We start from the raw sequence: 21276 nt of genomic DNA on the forward strand, positions 1-21276 counted from the left end.
TTTTTTCACAAATTTCATATAGTATAAAGTTGATGTAATTACAGGATCAAATTTCGTACAAAGTGTGTTCGTTTAAAGAATGCAGCTTTTATGAAATTTGCTTGTTTAAAAACTAACGCTTTTATAATATATTAGTATAGATCCATATAACACGTGTTTCAGTCCTCTTTAGTTGCTTATCTTCACATATATATATAAAAACCTCATTCGTTCCTTGCCTATGAGGCCTACTATTAATTACTACACACATTACCACTAAGAGAGAAAGCTAGCTAGAGAGAAACCATGAATCTACAAATTCTCTTATTGTTGCTCCTCATCTTTTTCTCTCTAGTTGAGTTGAATTCATCTGCCACAAAATCCAATAATCCTCCTAATGTGAAAGACTTCCTACAACATAAAGGTCCAAAATTTTCCCTTCCACTCTAGAGAAATTTTATTTATAGTAGATGGTTTAAACTTTGCTTATTACATCAAATTAATGCTTCTTAGTAGGTTAATTTTACTTTATTTTGAATTATTTTAGTTTGTATTATGCTTACAATATATCATAGTTAAACTTTCATATAAAAATGCAGGTGAACATAACAGCTTACAAAATGAAGAGAAAGTAAATAACAAGGTTAGTAATGATAAAAATGAAGCATATAAGTATCATTACTATATGAAGAAAGGCGCGGTAGGAGGACATGGTGGTGGTGGTGGTTCGGGTGTTGGGAGGGGTGTTGGTGGTGGCGGTTCAAATGCAATTCATCATCCCCCAGGTTCTAAGAAATCGAATGGCGCTTCCTTAGAAGTCCATCTTCTCACTTCCATCATTCTTACCATTTCTTCTATGTTGTACATTGCTTGTGGTCTACTCCTTTCTTAATTTAGTTGGTTATACATGTCTTAAGGGATATGAATTAGGCCACGATATCATATAGGATAATATAATTGGTTTAATATTTTTTTATTTTTTTTTTGACGCAAAATTGGTTTAATATTTTTATTAAACAAACAAAAAAAAGAGGGATTGTTTTAAGAATTGGTGATTGGTCATTAACTAGGCCAATTGCATAGCATTTGAGGGTTTTTTTTTTTTTTTTCCCCCTTTGGTTAATTACCAATGATGTGTGAAGGTTGTGGGATTAATTCTTTAATTTGCAAGTTTTTGATTAATGCTTACAATTGTTTTTTGTGTGAGAAATCCAATGCTTAGTTGTACGAATGCAAAGGTAGTTAAGGGTGTATATCTCTACTGACTTGTCTTGAGCGAGATCAATCTTATACAATTTATGGGTTGAGTCGCGCAGTAAGGAAAATACTTTAACAATATAACATATAATTACCCTTAAACAACATACATAAAATAAGCCGGCTTAGCTTCCAAAAAAAGGGGAAAGCAAAAACAATGATAAAGCAATGTAACAGTCTCATGACTCTCTTCTCTAATCACAACATTGGTAGGGTTGGGGGTGTTAGGATGTTTTTTGGTCACTTAAAAGTATTGGTACAACTCAAGTTCTTACAAAGTTTGAGGTACCAGAAGTAGCGGTGCACTGGACCCTTAAGGAAAAGAACTTAGAAGATGAGAGGTATATCTCCAAAACTGTATTATTTGGAAGCTAAAGTGAGCAGGGAATAGGTAGACAAGGCTCGTCAAAACATCAAAATATTATGGTAGTCATATTTCAAACGACTATTATAAAATTTTCAGCTAATACATGGACGAACAATTAATTTTACTTGCATTTCTAGTTTTATGTAATCTTTTGCTATTAAAAAAAAAAAAAAAACTTCTTATGTTCTTTTTTAATCGCAAATTCGCAACGTTTGGTCAAATTCATTAATAGTATACTCGTAGTTTTTTGTGGCAACGATATTAAGTTTGACTAATTTTTTTATTTTTTTTATAAAGTAATTTCTTCGTTCTATTTTAGTTTACATGTTTCTTTTATATATCTTATTTGCTAATGCACAAATTTAACGATTAATATCTCTTATAATGAGTAAGTAAAAATTATAAAAAGTTGATATTAATACTTCAAAAAAAAAAATCGCATAACTTAGTCAGAGTAAAGTTTGTGAATAATGTCAAAGGTCAAAACATGTCAACAAAAAAAACGAAAGAAGTACATTATATGATTTTCAAAATCAAAAAATTGAAAGCGACAATGATAACCGAACAAGCCCAAATGCCCAATATATATGTTTGGTATTAATTTAAGATCGTATGACAAAATTATGTGTCTATCGATGTTATTACAATTACAATTGTAGCTTTTTTTGAACAAAATTACAATTTTAGCCTTTTATTACAACCTTAGGATTATACATCGTTTTCTTATATATAAACGACCCTAAAATAGAGCACCTAGGGTTCAAAAAAGTACATATGAGCCGTAGATGAACTATGTGATGCAAATTATTGAGAGGAGTTTTACTCACCACATGAATGTAAACCTTAATACCTTATTAAAGAAAGAACAATAGGTAAAGTTCCACATTCTTTGGATTAAGAAATTAAAGCAATCTATTCATTTATAAATTTATTTTTATTATGGGAAAGTAACTACAACCTAATAAACCCATTATGATTAGAATAAGAAAAGTGCAAATGAAAGGCGCACATTTTTCATACCCAATTTTGGGTGAAACTTCCATGAGAGATAAGCATCTTTAGCCAACCTTTTGCGTCAGAAAAACTACGTGATGGAAATGTAGAACAGGTAAGATTCTTCAGCAAATATTGCTATAGATTTGGAGAATATAATCATTTTGGATTCTACGCAATCAACAGATGTATTTACTCATTCTTTTTCAAAAAAATGATTTCAGGATTACATCATGAACGTTATATACTAATTGGTGGCTTTTTTTACTAATCAAATGGATTTTTTTTTGAAGAAATCAAATGGATTGTTTTAACTAAATTGTAATTAGGTTCCTCAAAAAAAAAGTGTAGTTATTTATTTATTTTTATTTTTCTTTGGCATATAGTGAACGTACAAATAGAAGAAAATGAAAAGTATAAACAAACAAAAGGAAAGTACGAGTATGCAACTTCTCATCTAGTTCTACAACATGTGATGCAGGTGAGTAGGTGACTCCGTCATCAACAGGTCGTTGGGCAAGGTTATGACTTATGAGCTTGTTGAACCCCTAACATGCTCCACATTGAAGATGATATAATTTTTACAAAATTGGACTTATTTTCACTTATTATTATTAATTTTAAATAAAAAAAAAGACCTATAATCATTTTTTTTAAGCGTAAAAAAATCAATCTTAGTTTGTGAAAGACAAATTAATACTGCTCTATACATAAGTTAAGGCTAAATTAGTAAATTAGTAATATAGTATACTAGATTCGTTTACATGTAACGAGCAACTATATAAATAATACAGAGTAATATATTAAGGAACCCTATTCATCAAACCGATCCAATCCAAAAGTTCAATATCGAAACAAATTGAATCTATTCCATCTGATTTTAATAAGCAAACCCGATCTAATTCAAATTAGTAGGTTGCTTTGGATTGCATTAGACTTTAAATTATATCCGAATTATTTTTACCCCTAATCCTTATCACTGGAGCACTTACATTAGTCGCTCTCGTTGCTCAATTCGTGACCTCGAACAATATAACTCTATAATATATCCCAAATTATTTTCACATTTTCCTTTTTCATTTGTCCCAAGATAGTTTTTATACCTCCTTATTTAAAAAAATTATTCTACTATTATCTCAATACATCTCTCTTTCCACTATATATCAAGAAGTCAGGGACCACATTCTTTCACATATAATAATATATAGCCTCAAATTCTCATTATCTTCTAGTACATTTTCAACATAATAAAACCCTAATTTTTTTTATTTTTTTATTTTTTATGTTTGATGAAAACTTACTATCCCCGGATAATTTAGCATTTGATAATTTAACAATAACTTATTATCTAAAACCATGTGAAATGATAAGTCAAAAACTAATCTAAGACGAAAGGAAAAATAAATAAATTGAAGAAATGTTAAAAATTGGAGTTAAAGAAAAGTAGTTGGGACTTAGAACTTGTTATTTCAACTAAAACAAAATGTTATAGTCTAATTTTTATAAGGTACTCCCTCCGCTTCTATTCGTTAGTCTCATTTAGAATCGCCTAAATTTCTCTCTATATAAAAACAAACATTAGTCATATGAGATCTAGTTTTATTCGTTTCGATAAGTACTTTATTTATATCTAATTTTTATAATTTTTGCTAGTGTGAGATTAAAGATATTTACAATTAAAAAATTGCATTGATATACGTAAGGAAAAATTGGTTTTAATAATCCTAACTTTGACCAATTTTCTTTAAATGATCCCAACTTTTGATTGTTCTTGAATAATCCCAACTTATATAGGTATCTTCTTATAATAATCCGAACTTTTATTTTTATTACACGTAATAATTCCAAAACGGATCAACAAAAGCAACAAAAATAACACTTCGGATTATTATATGAAGATACCTATATAAGTTGGCAGTGGCGGTTCCAGAAATTTGTCTTTATGGGTTCGAAATATAAACACATATAATGAAATCAAATAGTATACTCTAAAATACAAATTAAAGGTGTGCACATGTTGAAAAAAAAATTACTAACTTAAGAAACAAATTACAATTGAACTCAATGATTAAAATATCAAAGATACTCTAAACCCTTCATCTCTGAACAATATACCAATACCAAAATATGTACTACGAAAATATTACTCCGTAATATTTAGTGATCCTTACATTCACAATATTAGAAATTCTCAAATCATATAATCGTACATCCAATGTCAAACTAATAATCATATAATCATATAATCAAACTAATTAACCATATAATCATATAATCAAACTAATTATGACTTAATTAAAATAGTAAATCCAATGTCAACATATTCATAATTAACCATTTTACAATTTCAATCAACACTAATTCTACAATAAAATATTAAAACCCGAACTTTAAATTGACAACATATGGGGTATAAATTATCATTTCACCCTAATTCCGATTAATTTGGCTGGTAGACAATTAGTTGATTGCAAAACACAAACAAGATGGAGTCTAGGAGATAGATGGAGAAGCAGTGATTTTCATAGAGAGATATAAGGGCCTGAATTATCTTATGTAATGGCTCGGTAAAAGCCCAAAAAAGTAAGAAAGAGAGTAAAAAAGGTAAGCTGGGCGTCTCGAACCTGCGACTTTTGATAAAACTCTATGTGGCTACAGACCAAAATACATAACACATGTACGCTATATAAAAATGACCGGTTTTTTTCTCGATCTAGTATGGGTTCGGCTGAACCGACTGAACACATACTGAAACACCACTATAAGTTAGGATTATTTCAAAATAATCAAAAGTTGATATTATTTAAAGAAAATCGATCAAAGTTGGTATTATTAAAACTAATTTTTCTTATACGTAAATGGGACTAACATTAGAAAACGGAATGAATATGATCTAATGATTTTGATCTAGAATGAGTTGATTTGATGTATTGGTTTAACTAAACTTTTACCTTAATCTTTCATCAATATATAAATACATAATCAAGTGAGATCTTGTTAAATTCGTCTTCACAATTACAAAGATTTAAACAAATTTAAATGCGACGTCTATAATCTAATTTGATCCAAATATTTAGGAAAAATTGTCATGATTAATCCCAACATTGCTCCGTCCGCTAATATTAATCCCAATTTCCGTTTATTTTTTATTGATCTCAACTTTATACCATATCCGCCAAAAACACTCCCAAGTGACTTGCAACCGGCTGAGCAAGTTAACATTTGTGAGTTGGATATTTTTTGCACACGTGTCAACACATGATTGCTCAATTATTAAAAAAAAATTAAACATAATTTAAAAAAAAATAAAATGGCAGCCACCGTAAAAAGCAGTCGGAACGGGGATAGGATGGGAGTGGGTGGTCGGATTCGAGGAGAGAGAAAGGAGCAGTGACCGGATTTGGGAAGAGAGTAAGAGTGGTGGCCGGATTTGAGGAGAGAGAAAGAGTGGTGGCTAGGAGTGAGTGGCCAGAATCGGGGAAGGGAAGGGAGGGAGTGGCCGGATTTGAGCTGTGGTCGTCGGAATCAAGGGAGGGGAAGGTTTTGGTTGCCGGAATCGAGGGAGGGGAAGGTTTTGGTAGCCGAAATCAGGGGAGGGGAAGGTTGTGGTGGCTGAATCCGGTGGGAAAGAGGGCGGAAACGGAGGGGTTGGTTGGAGTTGGTCAGGCTGCCGCTTACCAACGGTGGCAGGGGCTGCCGCTTGCCAGAGGTGGTAGGGGGCCACTTGTTGGGTTTGGATTTAATTTTTTTTGGACCAATCATGTACTGACACGTGTCTGGTAACTTGTTATATCAAGTTGGATGACCAGTTGGGTGCAATTGAAGTGGATTAGGTATAAAGTTGGGATTAATAAAAAATAAACAAAAGTTGGGATTAATATTGGCGGACGAAGCAAAGTTGAGATTAATCATAGCAATTTTTCCAAATATTTATGGCTTTCTTGTCTAATTCTGACATAAAATAAGTTGAACAGAACAAGTCCTTCGCATTGACAAATTGTTATAATTGCACATCAAGCGTAGTCCCCCACCCTATCAGCAGAAATGCCATAACCACTTAAATATGTAAGCCCAAGATCAAAACACCATTAATCACCACCACAGATCCATGTATTGATAGCATGAACCATGGCCGCATGACAGTAGTGGTGTATAGTTTACTACGAAGTACAAAGTACCAAGTACTCCTACCAGTACATTAGAAGCCCACTAAATGAGTACTAACTACTAAACTGCAGGCCAAGAAATTAGCACTACAAGTTGATGCAATATCTCAACTCTCATCTGTCTATGACATAGACAAGCTAACGGAAATGGAAGTGTCGAAAAGGGATTCTGTATACGGTGACAATGTAGCCGAAGGTTGATTTTTCATCAAAAGAAAATTAAACTCGAAAAGTCTATTTAATGTCCATCTCAAGATGCACAGCCATACACTACTGCTTTATGTGCGCTTGCTTATTTCGACATGACGCCCCATTATTACATCATGACACAGTCATCCCTTTGTATTTGAATAATTGACACACTTTTTCATTTTTGGCTGTTTCAGAATAACACACTTCCTTATTTCGACATGACGCCCCATTATTACATCATGACACACTTCCTTTTATTATTGCAGCTGCCTAAAATATGGCACCACCGAAAGCCCAAGTGTAGTGTTGTGTAGCAGTAGGCTTCTAAGCCCCTTCCCCAAACTGGAATTCTAAGACAGAACCGAGCTCCCTAACAGAGGGCGAGGGCCTCTGCTCCTGGAAAAATCAAATTTCCATCAAAGAGAAGCAAATGGAGAACCTCCGAACAACCTTTCAAGTTCGTAGTTCTGGCTGAATCAATATCCTTTGGGCAAGAGAAAGGCATGGGAAAAGGGACGGGTCACCCTTTTTATTTTTCACTTTAAAGTTCAAAACAAAGGCCTCACATAGTCACGACCTTAGAAAAGTGTTCCAGCACTTCGTTTTTGAATTTTTACATTTTATAGACTACTAGCAGAAGACTTCATATAGAAGCATTTACGGATTTCTTGATGATCCATGATTACACAGAAGTCAAAGAAATCAATACTGTTTCAATTCTTAAATCTCCACTCTTTGCTACTCTTAAGAAACTGTACATGCAAGCGCAACACTATCATTATGGAGCTGGGAAAATAAAAAGAGGTGCCTTATATCTCAGCATAATATATGCCTATATGAGAGCCTTTGTTAGTTTACAGAAGCTGTCACTTTGCTAAGCGTTCAGGAGACATTTAGACAGTTATATACCTCACACTTCCAGCATTTCTTTTCTTTTGCATTTCTTTTGATAAGACTTGGATCTCAAAACACCTTGTCATGAAATAAAATGAGAAGCTAGGAGGGTTTACTCTATTTAATGAAATAGAACACATTCATACAAAATTTGAAAGCTTTACTTACATCATCAAAGATGAAGATCTTCAATGTCAGTTATAAGACCTTTTCTTTCTGCCAATAGCCTATCCTGTTCAGTTACCACCAGCTGACCACATGCACCATTTATATCTTGGCCCATTTCCTTACGAACTGTTGTCCGGATGTTATATATCTCCCTGAGAATTCTCTGGAAATTTTTGACTTTTGCTTCACCGCTCGTTTTGAATTGACTTGTATTGCCGACAGGGTTGAAAGGTATCAGATTTACAACCTGTATAAATTTCATCAACACCCAGATGCAAATGTCAGGGGAAAGAACTCATCCTTTTTAAGGCTAGTAAGCTTTCAATCATAAAACACAAACCATAAACCAAGGCCACACTTGCTTAACAGAACAGATTTACTTTATAGAGTAAGTTTATAAAGCAAATAGTACAGCAATGTCATATTTGAAATATCCCAGAGAGATGAAAGTCACATTTCTCACACACCAAAGTGAAGTTCCATCCCAAAACAATTGGCAAAAGCTAGGTTCATCACATAATCCTCTGTTTTCTTTGTGGTGGAAAAAAATAAATTATGGATACACACGAACACGGAATCTCAATATTTCCTTCACGTGTATCCCCCTTTTTAATTTAAGCAGACTAGAGATATAGCAACATTCCATTAGGACTGGACATCTAATAGTATATGTTACTCTAACTCTTCATTTTACCTCAAGTACCCGTGTCGGACCCTCGACACTCGGACATGGATATGACACTTGAACACTTCATTTTAGCTAAAAATCATAGAAATTTTTCACAAAATAGCTGAGATGGGGACACTTGGACACATACCCGTCTCGGACATGGGTACCCGAGTCCGAGTAACATAGTCTAATAGAGCTCAGATCCTTCTCTAACTGTATAATTGAAGGTCTAAATCCCAGGTAATCTAACCTAGATTCTGATACCACACAATTAAAGGAAAAGTCTAGAGTAATTGACCAAGTGAGTAGAATAGTTTATCAATCAAGATCAACTAGAAATTTTTCCTCCCCAAAATTACTTTGCATGCTATCTGAATTCTCAACATCCACAGTTCGCAAATAGACATCTCATCATTGGAGAACTATTATTTTGTAGTTTCAATCACAGGTCAAAACAGTAATAAAGCAGGAAATAACAAGGCTCTATATATTCAAATAATCATTTTTCATGTATAAAGACATCGAGGACAACTGAAATTTAAGTCTCATTCTCAGTAAGTAATCACGGCAGAATCAAAAATCTCTTTTTTTTTTTCAAGAATTTATTGCCAATGTCGTTTATCTACTCAGTGCACTTAATTTCTCACAATATGAAGCCTCTTACATACCACCCCCTTAATCAACAAATCATGAGTTTAAAAGAGCACAACAAGAAATATTCCTAAAATTGAGACAAAATAAGAATAAAAAGCATAAAGATGAACCTATACCCAAACCAACAAATTCCTTCTATATAATTCCTTTGGTCAGTGCCAGTGCCAGGTCAGAGCAAGGTGCCATCGGACGTTCAACAGGGGAGAATAGAGATCAGTCTGTCTTGTCATAATAATTAACAAAAAAAAATACCAACAGCTACTAACAGAAGCACTAGTAACCCCTAAAAATAAATCTCTTCAGCACCACAGTTTAAAGATGAACGGAAGAAATACTAAGGGGCCGTTTGGTTGGGGTTAATAATCAAAGGGAAAGGGAATGAACATGTCTCATTCCCTTTGTTGTTGTTTGTTTGTCAATTTTTTCATTCCCTTTACCCATTTTTATTTTTGAGTTTACCCAAAATCAGTCTACATTGATTCCCCACCCCCCCCCTAGACTTTTCCATTCCCTTTCCTAAGCCACCACTACACCACCATACCCACACCAGCAACTAGTTACCCCCACCGCCAGCCACCTCGCCGGAACTCGCAGCAGCTTCCCCACCCCTCGTCGGAATTCGCCGCAGCTTCCCCACTCCTCGTCGCATCTCCATCTCTCCTCAACGGAACCCACTTTTCACCATCTGGTCAATCTCTCTCCTCCTTTTCACGGCGGCGCTTTTGCACTTTGACCCATTTTCTCTGTCCTCCCCCCCCCCCCCCGATTCTCACGGCGGTATTCTTCGACTAGACCCAAAAAGCCGAACCTCAAGATCTGCATTCTCTTTCTTCGCCTAGACCCAAGAACCGAACCTCAAGACAAAGCAAGATTGAATTTTCTCGAAACCTTAGCGGCTAGGGGAAGGGACGGCCGGTGATTTTAAGGGGAGGAGATTGTTTTCTAGGGTTTTGCGTGGCGGCGAGGAGTGGGGGAGGTCGTGGCTGGGCGGTGGAGTGGCTTAAGAAGTGGGAAAGATGGGTTGTGGGGTGGTGGTGGTGATTCCCTTTCTTTTTGTAAGCCAAACAACATACTATATGGAAAGGGTTTTGTTCCATTCTCTTTCATTTTCTTTGTTCATTCCATTCCGTTTACCCTATGCAAACCAAACGGCCCCTAAAGCTTTTATAATAGAGTCAAGGCCAATACAAGGACTTGAGATTTATCAGTAGCATTGCCAGCTATGACATGTTAGCTTGGAAATAGAATCCTAAAACAACACAACTAATAGTTCTCAAAATTGCTGAAAAGAATGCCAATTTGAATGCAGAGATAGCTAGTGCAGGTATATAGGTCGAAGATATATGAGTTAGCATTGTCTATGTTGTAACTCCGCCGGTGGGTTTCCCGCTGCCAATCCCAAGCCTGGGAGGAGGGTTTTGCTAGGCCAGTGACAGCCAGTGTATAACTTTGTCACATCCCATGACATGAACCAAAATGAATGATTGTCTATGTCGTGTTGAGGGCTACTATTTGGGAGAAGCATGACACGACCCAACCCAACAAAACAAAGCAAGCTAAAATCTGTGAAATTAGGATTAGGATGCAAGCCCGGCCAGATTAGCACGGTGGCATGTGGGCTTGGGCCACGCACGGGACAACCTTGTAAAAATTTTTCACATCACGGCACAACACGTAGCTCGTGGTCCGGGCCGAGCTAACCCCAAAGCATATGGGCTCAACACGAAGCTGGCCAGTCATCTTTAGTATTAGCTAAAAGCAAAGAGCGTCTTGCAGCTTACTCAAGCACAAGAAAAGGAAAAGCCAAATATGGCAATAACATTAGTTAATACCAACTTCCATGATACCATTAGTATCTGCCAGTTGTTGGAGAAAGTAAGGCGAATCTTGGCGTCTACAACTTGTTCTTAAATTTATGTACTACACTTGGAACCATGATATAACTCTACAACTTAAAACATAGCTTTTTCAGGGACATTTTTTCAATTCGTTGACCATACATGCAACTATTTGAAGCTCAATACTGGTAAATTTGCAGACTATGCTAATAAATAAAGAGCTGGGTATGCCTCCTGTTCAATTTTTTCATTAAAAATCTAAAAAGGGCAAGAAACGCTATCATATAAATAATAAGAATATACTAACCACTTCCAATGTCTCTAGCAATTTTCCAAGCTGGTGTGCTTGCAGCTCTTCGTCATTCACTCCATCAAGCATTATATACTCTATAAATATTTTCTGCTGACTAGGTACAGAAGCAGAGAAAGGAAAGAGGGTCATTCAAGGCATTAGTTTTTTGCAAGATTAGAAACTTCATATTACAAAAATACATGCAAGTATATAACATGTTTTACCTATTTTTTTGGTATAAATGAAGTGCAGCCATAAGTTTCTCCAATGGAAATGCCCGAGCCGCAGGCATAATTTGGCAACGTATATCCTGAACTGGTGCATGAAGTGATACTGCCAGATTCAGAGTAGGAAGATCGTGGTGTAGCTTATTAATTGCGTGCACAATTCCCACCTAAGGAGTATTCGATCCAAACAAGATTATTGAGTCAAAATGTCGTGACAGCAAGCCTATGCATTTTTTATTCCTTAAAAAATTAGTGTTATATAATATTGCCTACATCTCTTTACCGTCTAAAAAAAGCGTCAATAGATAAGCAAAAATAGTGATTTCATTATTCTTCATTATAAAGTACTCATGCATGGCACATACACAAATAGTTCCTCTATCTAAATCAATTGTCATATTGACCAAAATATTAATGGTAATATTGACATATTGTCCCAAACCCTAATAATCAAAAATTCGAGATAATTAGGAATGGAGATTATTTTTTCACAACATTTGAAATACAGTGAGAATAATTGCAGGAGCGTACTTGGCTAAAACTAGGAGGTTTGTCAGCAGTAACAAATCAACACCTAAAATTTTCAAGTATTCCTAGGAACAATTCAAATCAGATGTCAACATGGCATCCTAATGTATGCAAGTCACAAGACACTACAATCAGATTTGTTTCTGACCATCTTGACATTTTAAATAAAAATATAGGTTAAATAACCTAAAACCATGCATTGCGGCTAATTTGTATAGAGTACTCAGTAATGTTCAATTGTTCATATATACCACGGCAAAGATAATAATACATTCATGATTTCATGAAACACAAAATTAAGGTTCTAGCTTTAATACCGTTGACACAGTGATTTTCTTCGGTGACAAGTGAAATGGAGCGCTCGTCATGGCACGAATTGCTTCCACCAATGCAGAGTAATTATTCAATGGTTCCCCCATCCCCTGTAAACCAAAGATGTTATCAAATGAACAAGCTTTTATAAAAAGTTAAGATTCCTACATGCAAAAAATGATAAAATACAAGTTTTATAATCTAACAGTTTCAAGAGCAATGAAAGGGGAAAAAACTATTACCAAAAAAATATTTTTAAAAATAATAATAATAATTAAAAAAAAAAAAGATAGGTCACAAGTTCATCCCACTTTATGTAGTGTCTTTAAGCATGATATATCCAATTTCTCAGGCAAATAGAACATATCATTGTTATTCAAACTTTTTAAGACCACGAGGATAGAGGATTCAGTATAATAAAATATAAAAGAACAGAGAGAGGAGAAGAGATGCCGAAGGAGTGAAGATGAAAATGAAAATGACTATTCATAGTCCCCAAAGGTGAACGCCTATATTTTCAAGAGTAGTAATATTCAAACTTTCTGAATGCTTTGCCGATTCTAAACCCAATTTATTACTAATTATCGAAATCTCTTTCCCTCTCAGCAATTAGTTCTTGCTCTAGAACTAACTTCCCATGTGTCCCTTGCCGAAAGAACCTTCCAATGACAATGACAAAATAATCACGGTTTTATGAGAAGTTTGTACTTTCTAACCTCACCCTATTAACCAGAAAATATATTCTTTTTCAATCTCTACATTACTTAACTCTTTAACTGACTTCACATGTGTTACTTCCCAACATAATAATTTTGAGTTGCCCATTCTACCACGGTACTTAGGCAGATTCATTACTAGTAGCAAGCCGATGCCAAAGGCCTACACAAGAGTAGTGGCCAAAAAATGGATGATATTCAGAATTGGAGGCATTAAATTAGTGGGAAAACATTTAGAGAAAAGCCAGATGCAAACTTCCTAATTCAACTTCATAGTTTTTGAGGTCTTTTTATAAGCACACATAAGCTATTGGAAAATTACTTGAAAACTTTGATGGCTCTGTAGAATAGATTCCTCAAAACCCAAACTCATTTTCATGGTTTAGGAATTTAAGAGTCCTATTTATTAGAGGACTTGAGTGCTATCCTCTGCAAATACCAAATATTAGATTTGAAACCATCAATTCCATTCTAGTCTAATCTAATACGTCATATCTTAGTATACTGCACATGCACCGTGTGTCTACCAGCTACCTTGCCACCAAGTGTGGTAGTTGAAATAATAAAGTAGACACATGAACTTTGTGAAAGTCAAACAAATCCACAAACAAGTTGTACTTACAGATACAGTTGTTCAGCTTAAGGAAGAAAACTGTAACCAATACAAAGAGTAAAAAAAACCCTAGTGCAATTTGTCAAGGTCCTAGAACTAAAATTGTTCAATGAGAAGCCTGATTTTCAAAGTTTTATTAACACACACACACACACACACAAAGACTTCAGCTCAACAACTCCACCAGCTATAGTTATTAGAATTGGGATTCTACCTTGAATCGGTTAGTGGGGTAGAATCGAATCGGTAAAATCGAAAAATTAAGCTTCAAATGTAACTAATGACTAAATACATAATTTTCAAGCAATGAGAATGATAATAATATATATTGTTGATAACATAATATCGACAATACAAGCATAAAATAATTTTAGAAGTAATTTCGCACACCCATAGCTCAAACAATACACTATAAAGTCAGAATATTGGTACACGTTCTTAATCACGAGGGTACGAGACAATTATTGTTAAATTATGAAGTTGTTGACTCCTAAAATTGCTTCCCTAATTAAAAAAAATCCAATGATAATAGAATAGTAAGGGTCAAGTTAGTTCATTTCAAAGAGATAGCTAAAGAATGACAAATACAACAAACTCATGCATGTTATAAGTGTTTCTTATATGCCCAAAGTTGAGTGCATAAGACTCGTGAATATATTCTTTTGCCCACACAATTTAAATGGTTGGATGGTATTTTAAAAGTTCTTTGAATTGATGTTTCATAAGCTTAATTATGATTTATATTGAATAATATATAAGTCATTGACTAAAGTTAGGCTTAACTATGACACCCTTACACTCTTTTGGCTATAACATAAAATATATAAATGATATGGGTACGAGACCAATTATATTAGAAAGTAGACCTTAAGAGCTTTCCAACGACAAATTAAAAGCTCAATTCCGACTTCGCAATCAAAAGTTATGGATTCCAGAAAATTAGACTTTTTGTAGGAGTGGAATCGTTAGAATCGGTGTGGAATCGTGGAATCGGTCCGATTCCATCGATTCTAACCGATTCTACCGGAGAGCGATTCTAACAACGATTTAAATCGTTTGGATGGATTGGGATCGTAGAATCGTTTTTATTAATTGCACCATTTGGGTTGGGCACGGGATTTAAGAAAAAGTGTAAAAGATGGAGTATGTCAAAAGTGCCTAGTGAAAAAACACAAATGAGAGATAGGAAAGGTGGGGTAATAATGGTTGTTATCACATGTGAACAAGGGTATGTAGGGAACTTTGTTAGTGAACACAACCAAAAAGTGAAAAAAGCATACCATGTAGGGAAATGGTGCAATTAATATGCAACTTCCCCAAAAGGAACATGGTGCAATTAAAAAAAAGAGGAATTATACAATCTTACCAAATCCTTCTACAATACAACATCCACTAAATCTAACCATTATCTCAAAGGGGGGCAGCAATATATGATTCTTAAAGACTTTCTCCAGACTTGATGATGACTTCTATAGGGCAATTGTTATTAAATTTAACCCCAACCAAACAAGATGAGATATTCCAGATAACTGCCCTAACATCTAGATGGAACAGAGAACAATAAGATATAATATATCACTAGCTCTCCGCGGAGAATAGCACAATCTGACTGGCAAACACATGCAAAAACGATCCAAACAGAAAATTGATACTTTTTCCACAGCTAAGATATCATGTAGCAACTGAAAAGAGAGGGGGGGGGGGAAAAAAAAAAAAAAAAAAAAAAAAAAAAAACATTACCATGAAAACAATATTTCGTATATTTGATATATGAGAGGCATGCACCAATTGCTCCACTATCTCTCCAGTTGATAAATTACTTTTGAATCCCATGCTCCCAGTTGCGCAAAACGTACATCCCATTTTGCATCCAACCTTTCGATAAATGCATATATGGTCATAACTAAAACAATTAGATTCTGAAACAATAAGTATGACCAGTTCCACATAGAAGAAATAAAGATAATAAGAACTATTCTTTCATTAGTCTCCCTAGAATAACATAAGCATAGGAGACAGAGAATCACGATAGTAAACATATCGCTGTCAGGACGAAAGAAAATTTAGCCTTAATGCTATTACAATTTATAAATAACCAGATGTCCAACTTGTTTAGACTAGTTTACAAGTGGGTGGATCAGATAAAAACTAGAGTGATTCGATATCCTTCTTCCAGTTTCCATGTGATCTGTGCAAAGACTTCCAACTAACAGCAAAAAGTCACCAAAAATGAAGTGGCGTACATGCAATGTCAAGTACTATTGTACTTTAAAAAAATAAGTAAAATATAATTAAACTTGACCATCTTTTTAGCTTAATTCTGTCAAAAAATATACTTGTTTTTCTATGACTAGTTTTGATTATTCATTCCTTCTCAGATCTATAACTAGTTCTGTTTATTCATTCCTTAAGGAAATGAGGGTGACATGTTCACATGTATATCCATTGAATATCCTTAATCAAGTGCTTTTAACTGGAAATTGTCCCACAGAAAGAGAATTTTATTCTATATACTACATCATCTAATATGAAGTTCAAAAGGTATCATATAATTAGAAGTTATATCAATCAGTATTAAGGGCCTTAAGGCACAACATTAGAAGTACATAGCTAAGATACTTCAATTGTCACCTCACATTGCTAGTTTAGATTACCCTATTAAAGTGGCAATTATTATCGGCAGAGTGAGTTCATAGAAAGGAAGCCAACTCAAAACTTCAAAATCACAATTCATACGACACTAGCATCAAGTCAAAAAAGTAACAAAAGAACAGTCCTAACATGGATACATCAAGCATCAGCCCTAAAGCATCATTTCATTCTATAATCCCAACATGCAATGAACATAGTTTTAAGCACATTTACTCTGCAAAAGAGAAGAAAAAAATATATAATTAAAAAAAAAAAAAAAGAAAAAACCCCATAGGATACCTGAGATGACACGCATAGAGTTGACCTTAGACCCCCAGGACGTTGTTTGCCGCCATATTGTCCTAGGCGGCTATCGTATCTCAATATCACAGCTTCCACAAATGCCCCATTCTGAAAAATAAAGAATTATGGACGACAAGGGTGAACAACTTGTGGGAAATCTACTACACTACATCACAAACAGTTATTAGTATTAACTATTAAGTATCAACCACATCATGAAAGCAAAGGATTACATCACTTATCTTATTGACTAGGTTATTACTTCCTAACTATGTGATGAAGTAAGAAATAGCCTCTTGGTAATCAAATAGTTAAGTTAACTCATATCTTATTCTTATCCCTAGTTCTAAGAGAACCTTACTAAAGGCAAAGGGAAAGAATCAAAACCAAATCTACCTTCAATAACAATTATCTTTAGTTTTAATGAGCCACAAAAGAGTTAGCTAAGATGGGTTTACTACACGAGTGAAAATATCACATCATCTTAGTACATGATTCATGATATTGTTCAGTTAAATGCTAACACTTAAAGAGCTATTCCCTAAAAAATTACAATTCAGAAAGTTCAAAGATTTGATTGATTGCAGGAACATACTTACCCCAATTCGCGAGAAGTAGAATTCCCTCAACAAAGTTCCTGTAATTTCCTCAACCATATAACCTCCTAGTTTTCTATTTCCCGCGTACATTCAATTTTAACCAGAAAACCAATTATTGTAAAAAACAAATCTCGGCTAAAGGCAACAGAAGAAGATCAAGGTTTACAATCATGGACACCAACAGCTATTAACAAAACTGAGCAAATATCAGACAAAACCCTGAAAATAATACTCCATTTTCTCAAACATAGTCGTCACAATACTAGTTCAATTACACTATCAACGCAACTATTAATTACCAGCCGAGCGTACCAAATAGTAATTATCATAACCTAATTAAGAAAACAAAAAATTGAAAAGGGAAAATGCAAAAAATTAAAACCTTGAGTTTAATGAGAAGTTTAGAGGTAACAGCATCAGTAGAATGAGAAACAGAGTGAAGGGTTGAAGACAAAGGCAAGAACTTGGAATTGAGAAGAGGGTAAGCAGCAGCAGGCAATGACGGAATTTCATCCCATTTACAATTGGGATTCTGCAGAACATTCCTGTAACACCATTAATGGCGAACAACAAGATTAAAATCCATTGAAATTACAGAAAATAGAGAGATAATTGAAAAGAAAAATCACATAATAAGAGAAGAAATTGGATTACTTACTTCCAAATCAAAGGGATGAATTTAGGGTTGATTCCGGCGTTTTCGAACTCGGTTCGTAGCACAGAAGCGTCGAAGATGGATCGAAGCGCCATTGATAATGTGATTGTAGTTTAGAAGTGAGCTTTGATGCGCGAGAATTGTTTTGGTTTGACGCTTCGTTGCTGGCTGCGGTTCTGTGGAGCTTATAATCAACATTCTAACCTTCACCACGCCGTAGAACCATGTACGGAGTTTTTTTTTTTTTTTTTTTTTTCACAAACGACCTTAACTTTGTTCAAGTTTGCATTCCTTTGCAATATGTTGTTAGATGACAATTGATATAAATTTTCATAAGATAATTTTTGGTATAATTTTCATTAATATTTACTTATGTAAAAATAAAGTCAAATTAGTGTCTCGGTATGTATGCAAAGTTTGATTGTGTCAATTATTTTGGGATAGATGGATTAAATTTTACTAAACTGAATTTTTTATTTTACTCTTTGGTATCATCGAACTTTTTATATTTTTTATTGGTGAATTGCAAGAAAAATCTATTATCTTTGGAATCCTTATATTATTGATTACCAGAGATAATAACTACTTTAAATAAAATCATTAATTAAAAAAAAGTAGTGTAAAATAATTATAAAAAAAAAAAAAAACCCAACCCACTGTAATACCCGGTAATTTTTTATTTTTTTATATTTTTTAATTATTATATAAATTATTTAATTATTTACAAAGTATATTTCAGGTCAAATTATTTTAATTATGGGATATATCATATCATATCACTAATAAATAAAGTCGGTATCGTAGTCAGGCCACGAAACAGCGACACTTGGCATTTCAGTATTTCGCCAAATGTCGTGCCAAATAGGCGACAAATAGGTATTATTGTGACACATTTGATGTTAAGTAAGCGAATTTTGGATAGATTTTTTAGGATAAAAATATTGTATAGAGTTTTATTTTAGATATATACTTCTAATATTTCATATATATAAAAAATTAATCCTAACTTTTAATAAATATCCTATAACTCGGTTCTATTTCCATCATAAAATTTGTTTTAAAAAGTTACTAGATGAAAGCCCGTGCGATGCACGATTTTTCATACATATATCTCAGGAAAAGATATTTTCCTATATACTCTAAGTTTTTTTTCTTTTTTTTTATTATAATTATTGATTTATTTTACAATTTAATAAATTCAGACAAAAAAAATAAAAAAAAAACAAATAATAATTTAATTAAAATGATATTTCCAATTACAAAAGTATAATTTTTTTAATGTAATTTATAATGCGACTTAATTTATTGTTGTTTTGTATTTTATTCGTTGTTATTAGTTATATGACAATAATATGATATCTTTCAAAAAAAGAAAAAAAAATTGTAAATATGATATTTCATTGATTACATATTAGAATAAAATCTTTAATGTAAAAAGATAATAATTTTTATTTTTAAAATAATTTAAATCCTAAATCATTATTTGTTGCTTTTTACACTTGAAATTAAACTCTCAAATCTATATACAAGTATCATTTTGTATATTTCTTGTGATCTTCTTTGATCTCTAACAAATTATCTGTCTTTTCAATTTTTTAGACATAAAATGTTTAAAGAAGGTAAAGTTTTTTTATTGCGTTATAAGTTATAAATTTTTTTTTATGAAAAAAACATCTTATTAACCGGGTATTTAGATAAAACCATTAATTTCATAAGATAATTTTTATTTTTTGTTAATAATTTAAATCCTAATATCCCATGATTTTTTATACATAAATAAAAAATAATTTTTGTAATTAGAATCAAACTCATAATATTTTTAATTACTTTGCTATTTTTTCTTAAGGATAATTTTTTATTAATTTTATGTAATTTATTCCCCTAATAAATATGATTAGAACATTAAAAATAATAGTTATTAGATGTAATATTTCGATGTAAAAAAAATTGTATTAAAAAAAATTCGATAGGATCACCAACTTTGTTCACCGCCATATCTCTTCCATCTGATAAAAGTGGATAAATTAAACATGTAAGCAAAAATAAAATTTATATAAAATTAATCTTTATAGTCTTATAAAATAAATTAAATTATTTACCAGAAAGTGAATAATTGTTGTGAAATTAATCTAAAAATTGTAATTATACAAAATTTAATCATGCATTGGAATTTTTTTATCGTCCCCAATCGCCCAAACCATAGTATTTTGGAAAATTGAATCATTATTTTATTGTCGCTGACAATATTGCTTCTTATTTGTAACGACTGAAAAGTATCCAATGAAGTAAACTTTTCCTTCAATCAATTTTGAACAAAATTGTACAACAAAGTTGACTTTGATTGAGGCATGAACGTAATTACCCTATAATTAAAAATAAAAAATTAAGTTAATTTTATGACTTAATTAAGCTACCTAAATCACAAAAAATTTGGTTTAATCATAAATTAATTGATAAAAATTAAAAGATTTAATAAATGTAAACGATTTATAAAGATATAATACCTCCTCATCCAATAGGATCATCAGGTGAGAAACTTGTACTTTGATATTCCAAAGATTTATTGAACTTAGGGCCTGTTATGATTTATTAAACTAAGCTGAATTGAACTGAAATGAACTGATTGAAACTGAACTGAAGTGAATATTTTATGAGAGAAAGAAATTAGGAACTGAACTGAAAATAAGTTGAAGAGAACAGGCCCTTACTTTTCCAATCCACACATTTCTCTTTTGGATTTATAAGTGCTTGAAGAAATTTCTTTCAATTGGAGCATGGACATAATCCCTTCAAATACAGAATGATTAATATTAAGTTACAATTAAGTTGTTTAACAAAATTTAACACGATATGTAACATATAGATTAGGTAAAATAAAACAAAACATACATCTTATAAAATAATGAATAACAATCAATTTATTTTGTTTACCATCAGAAAGCCTTGATATACTTACATTATTTCCCATATTTTTTATTAATCAACGAATTAGACCTGAAAAAAATTCACACCATGAAGAAGTGTAGATAAATAATATTCACATGTTTGTGTATTTTCTATTTACAATTGAAAAAAAAATCAAAATTATAGTTTTGAGAGGATGTATACAAATCTTTAATATCATTCTATCTTATATATTTGTAGAGTAGCAAATAAATCTCTTATAAATTTTTTTATTTAATCATGAAATGGGTTGCTAAATAAGATAAAAATTGAACATTA

General features: G+C 32.8%; 2 protein-coding genes across 3 annotated transcripts; one reads left to right on the plus strand and one right to left on the minus strand.

The window, feature by feature from the left end:
- The first annotated feature begins 226 nt into the window (after positions 1 to 226).
- LOC110692166 lies at positions 227 to 1369 on the plus strand. Its single transcript, XM_021869166.1, has 2 exons — positions 227 to 403; positions 579 to 1369. The coding sequence occupies exons 1-2, from the start codon at positions 286 to 288 to the stop codon at positions 869 to 871; spliced, it is 411 nt and encodes a 136-aa protein (XP_021724858.1). The 5' UTR covers positions 227 to 285; the 3' UTR covers positions 872 to 1369.
- Positions 1370 to 7732: 6363 nt separating this feature from the next.
- LOC110692167 (dual-specificity RNA methyltransferase RlmN-like) lies at positions 7733 to 18308 on the minus strand. Of its 2 annotated transcripts, XM_021869168.1 has the most exons (9): positions 18058 to 18308; positions 17782 to 17944; positions 16798 to 16908; positions 15607 to 15741; positions 12543 to 12647; positions 11695 to 11864; positions 11486 to 11585; positions 8017 to 8263; positions 7733 to 7926 (listed from the first exon to the last, which is right to left on the minus strand). In XM_021869168.1, the coding sequence occupies exons 1-8, from the start codon at positions 18147 to 18149 to the stop codon at positions 8021 to 8023; spliced, it is 1119 nt and encodes a 372-aa protein (XP_021724860.1). In that variant the 5' UTR covers positions 18150 to 18308; the 3' UTR covers positions 7733 to 7926; positions 8017 to 8020. The 2 variants fall into 2 exon arrangements, with proteins under 2 accessions (XP_021724860.1, XP_021724859.1); XM_021869167.1 differs by having other exon boundaries at positions 7733 to 8263.
- Positions 18309 to 21276: the final 2968 nt, after the last annotated feature.

Source organism: Chenopodium quinoa, unplaced genomic scaffold, assembly GCF_001683475.1.
Source record: "Chenopodium quinoa cultivar QQ74 unplaced genomic scaffold, ASM168347v1, whole genome shotgun sequence".
Taxonomy (NCBI): domain Eukaryota; kingdom Viridiplantae; phylum Streptophyta; class Magnoliopsida; order Caryophyllales; family Amaranthaceae; genus Chenopodium; species Chenopodium quinoa.

Excerpts from the sequence above, each read along its gene's own strand:
- LOC110692166 (XM_021869166.1), top strand. The coding sequence starts at position 286 with ATGAATCTACAAATTCTCTTATTGTTGCTCCTCATCTTTTTCTCTCTA. Across the intron at positions 404-578 it reads AGACTTCCTACAACATAAAG|GTGAACATAACAGCTTACAA; the intron begins GTCCAAAATTTT and ends ATAAAAATGCAG.
- LOC110692167 (XM_021869168.1), bottom strand. The coding sequence starts at position 18,149 with ATGGCGCTTCGATCCATCTTCGACGCTTCTGTGCTACGAACCGAGTTC. Across the intron at positions 12,648-15,606 it reads TACGAAATATTGTTTTCATG|GGGATGGGGGAACCATTGAA; the intron begins GTAATGTTTTTT and ends TTTGGTTTACAG. Across the intron at positions 11,865-12,542 it reads AGAAAATCACTGTGTCAACG|GTGGGAATTGTGCACGCAAT; the intron begins GTATTAAAGCTA and ends AATACTCCTTAG.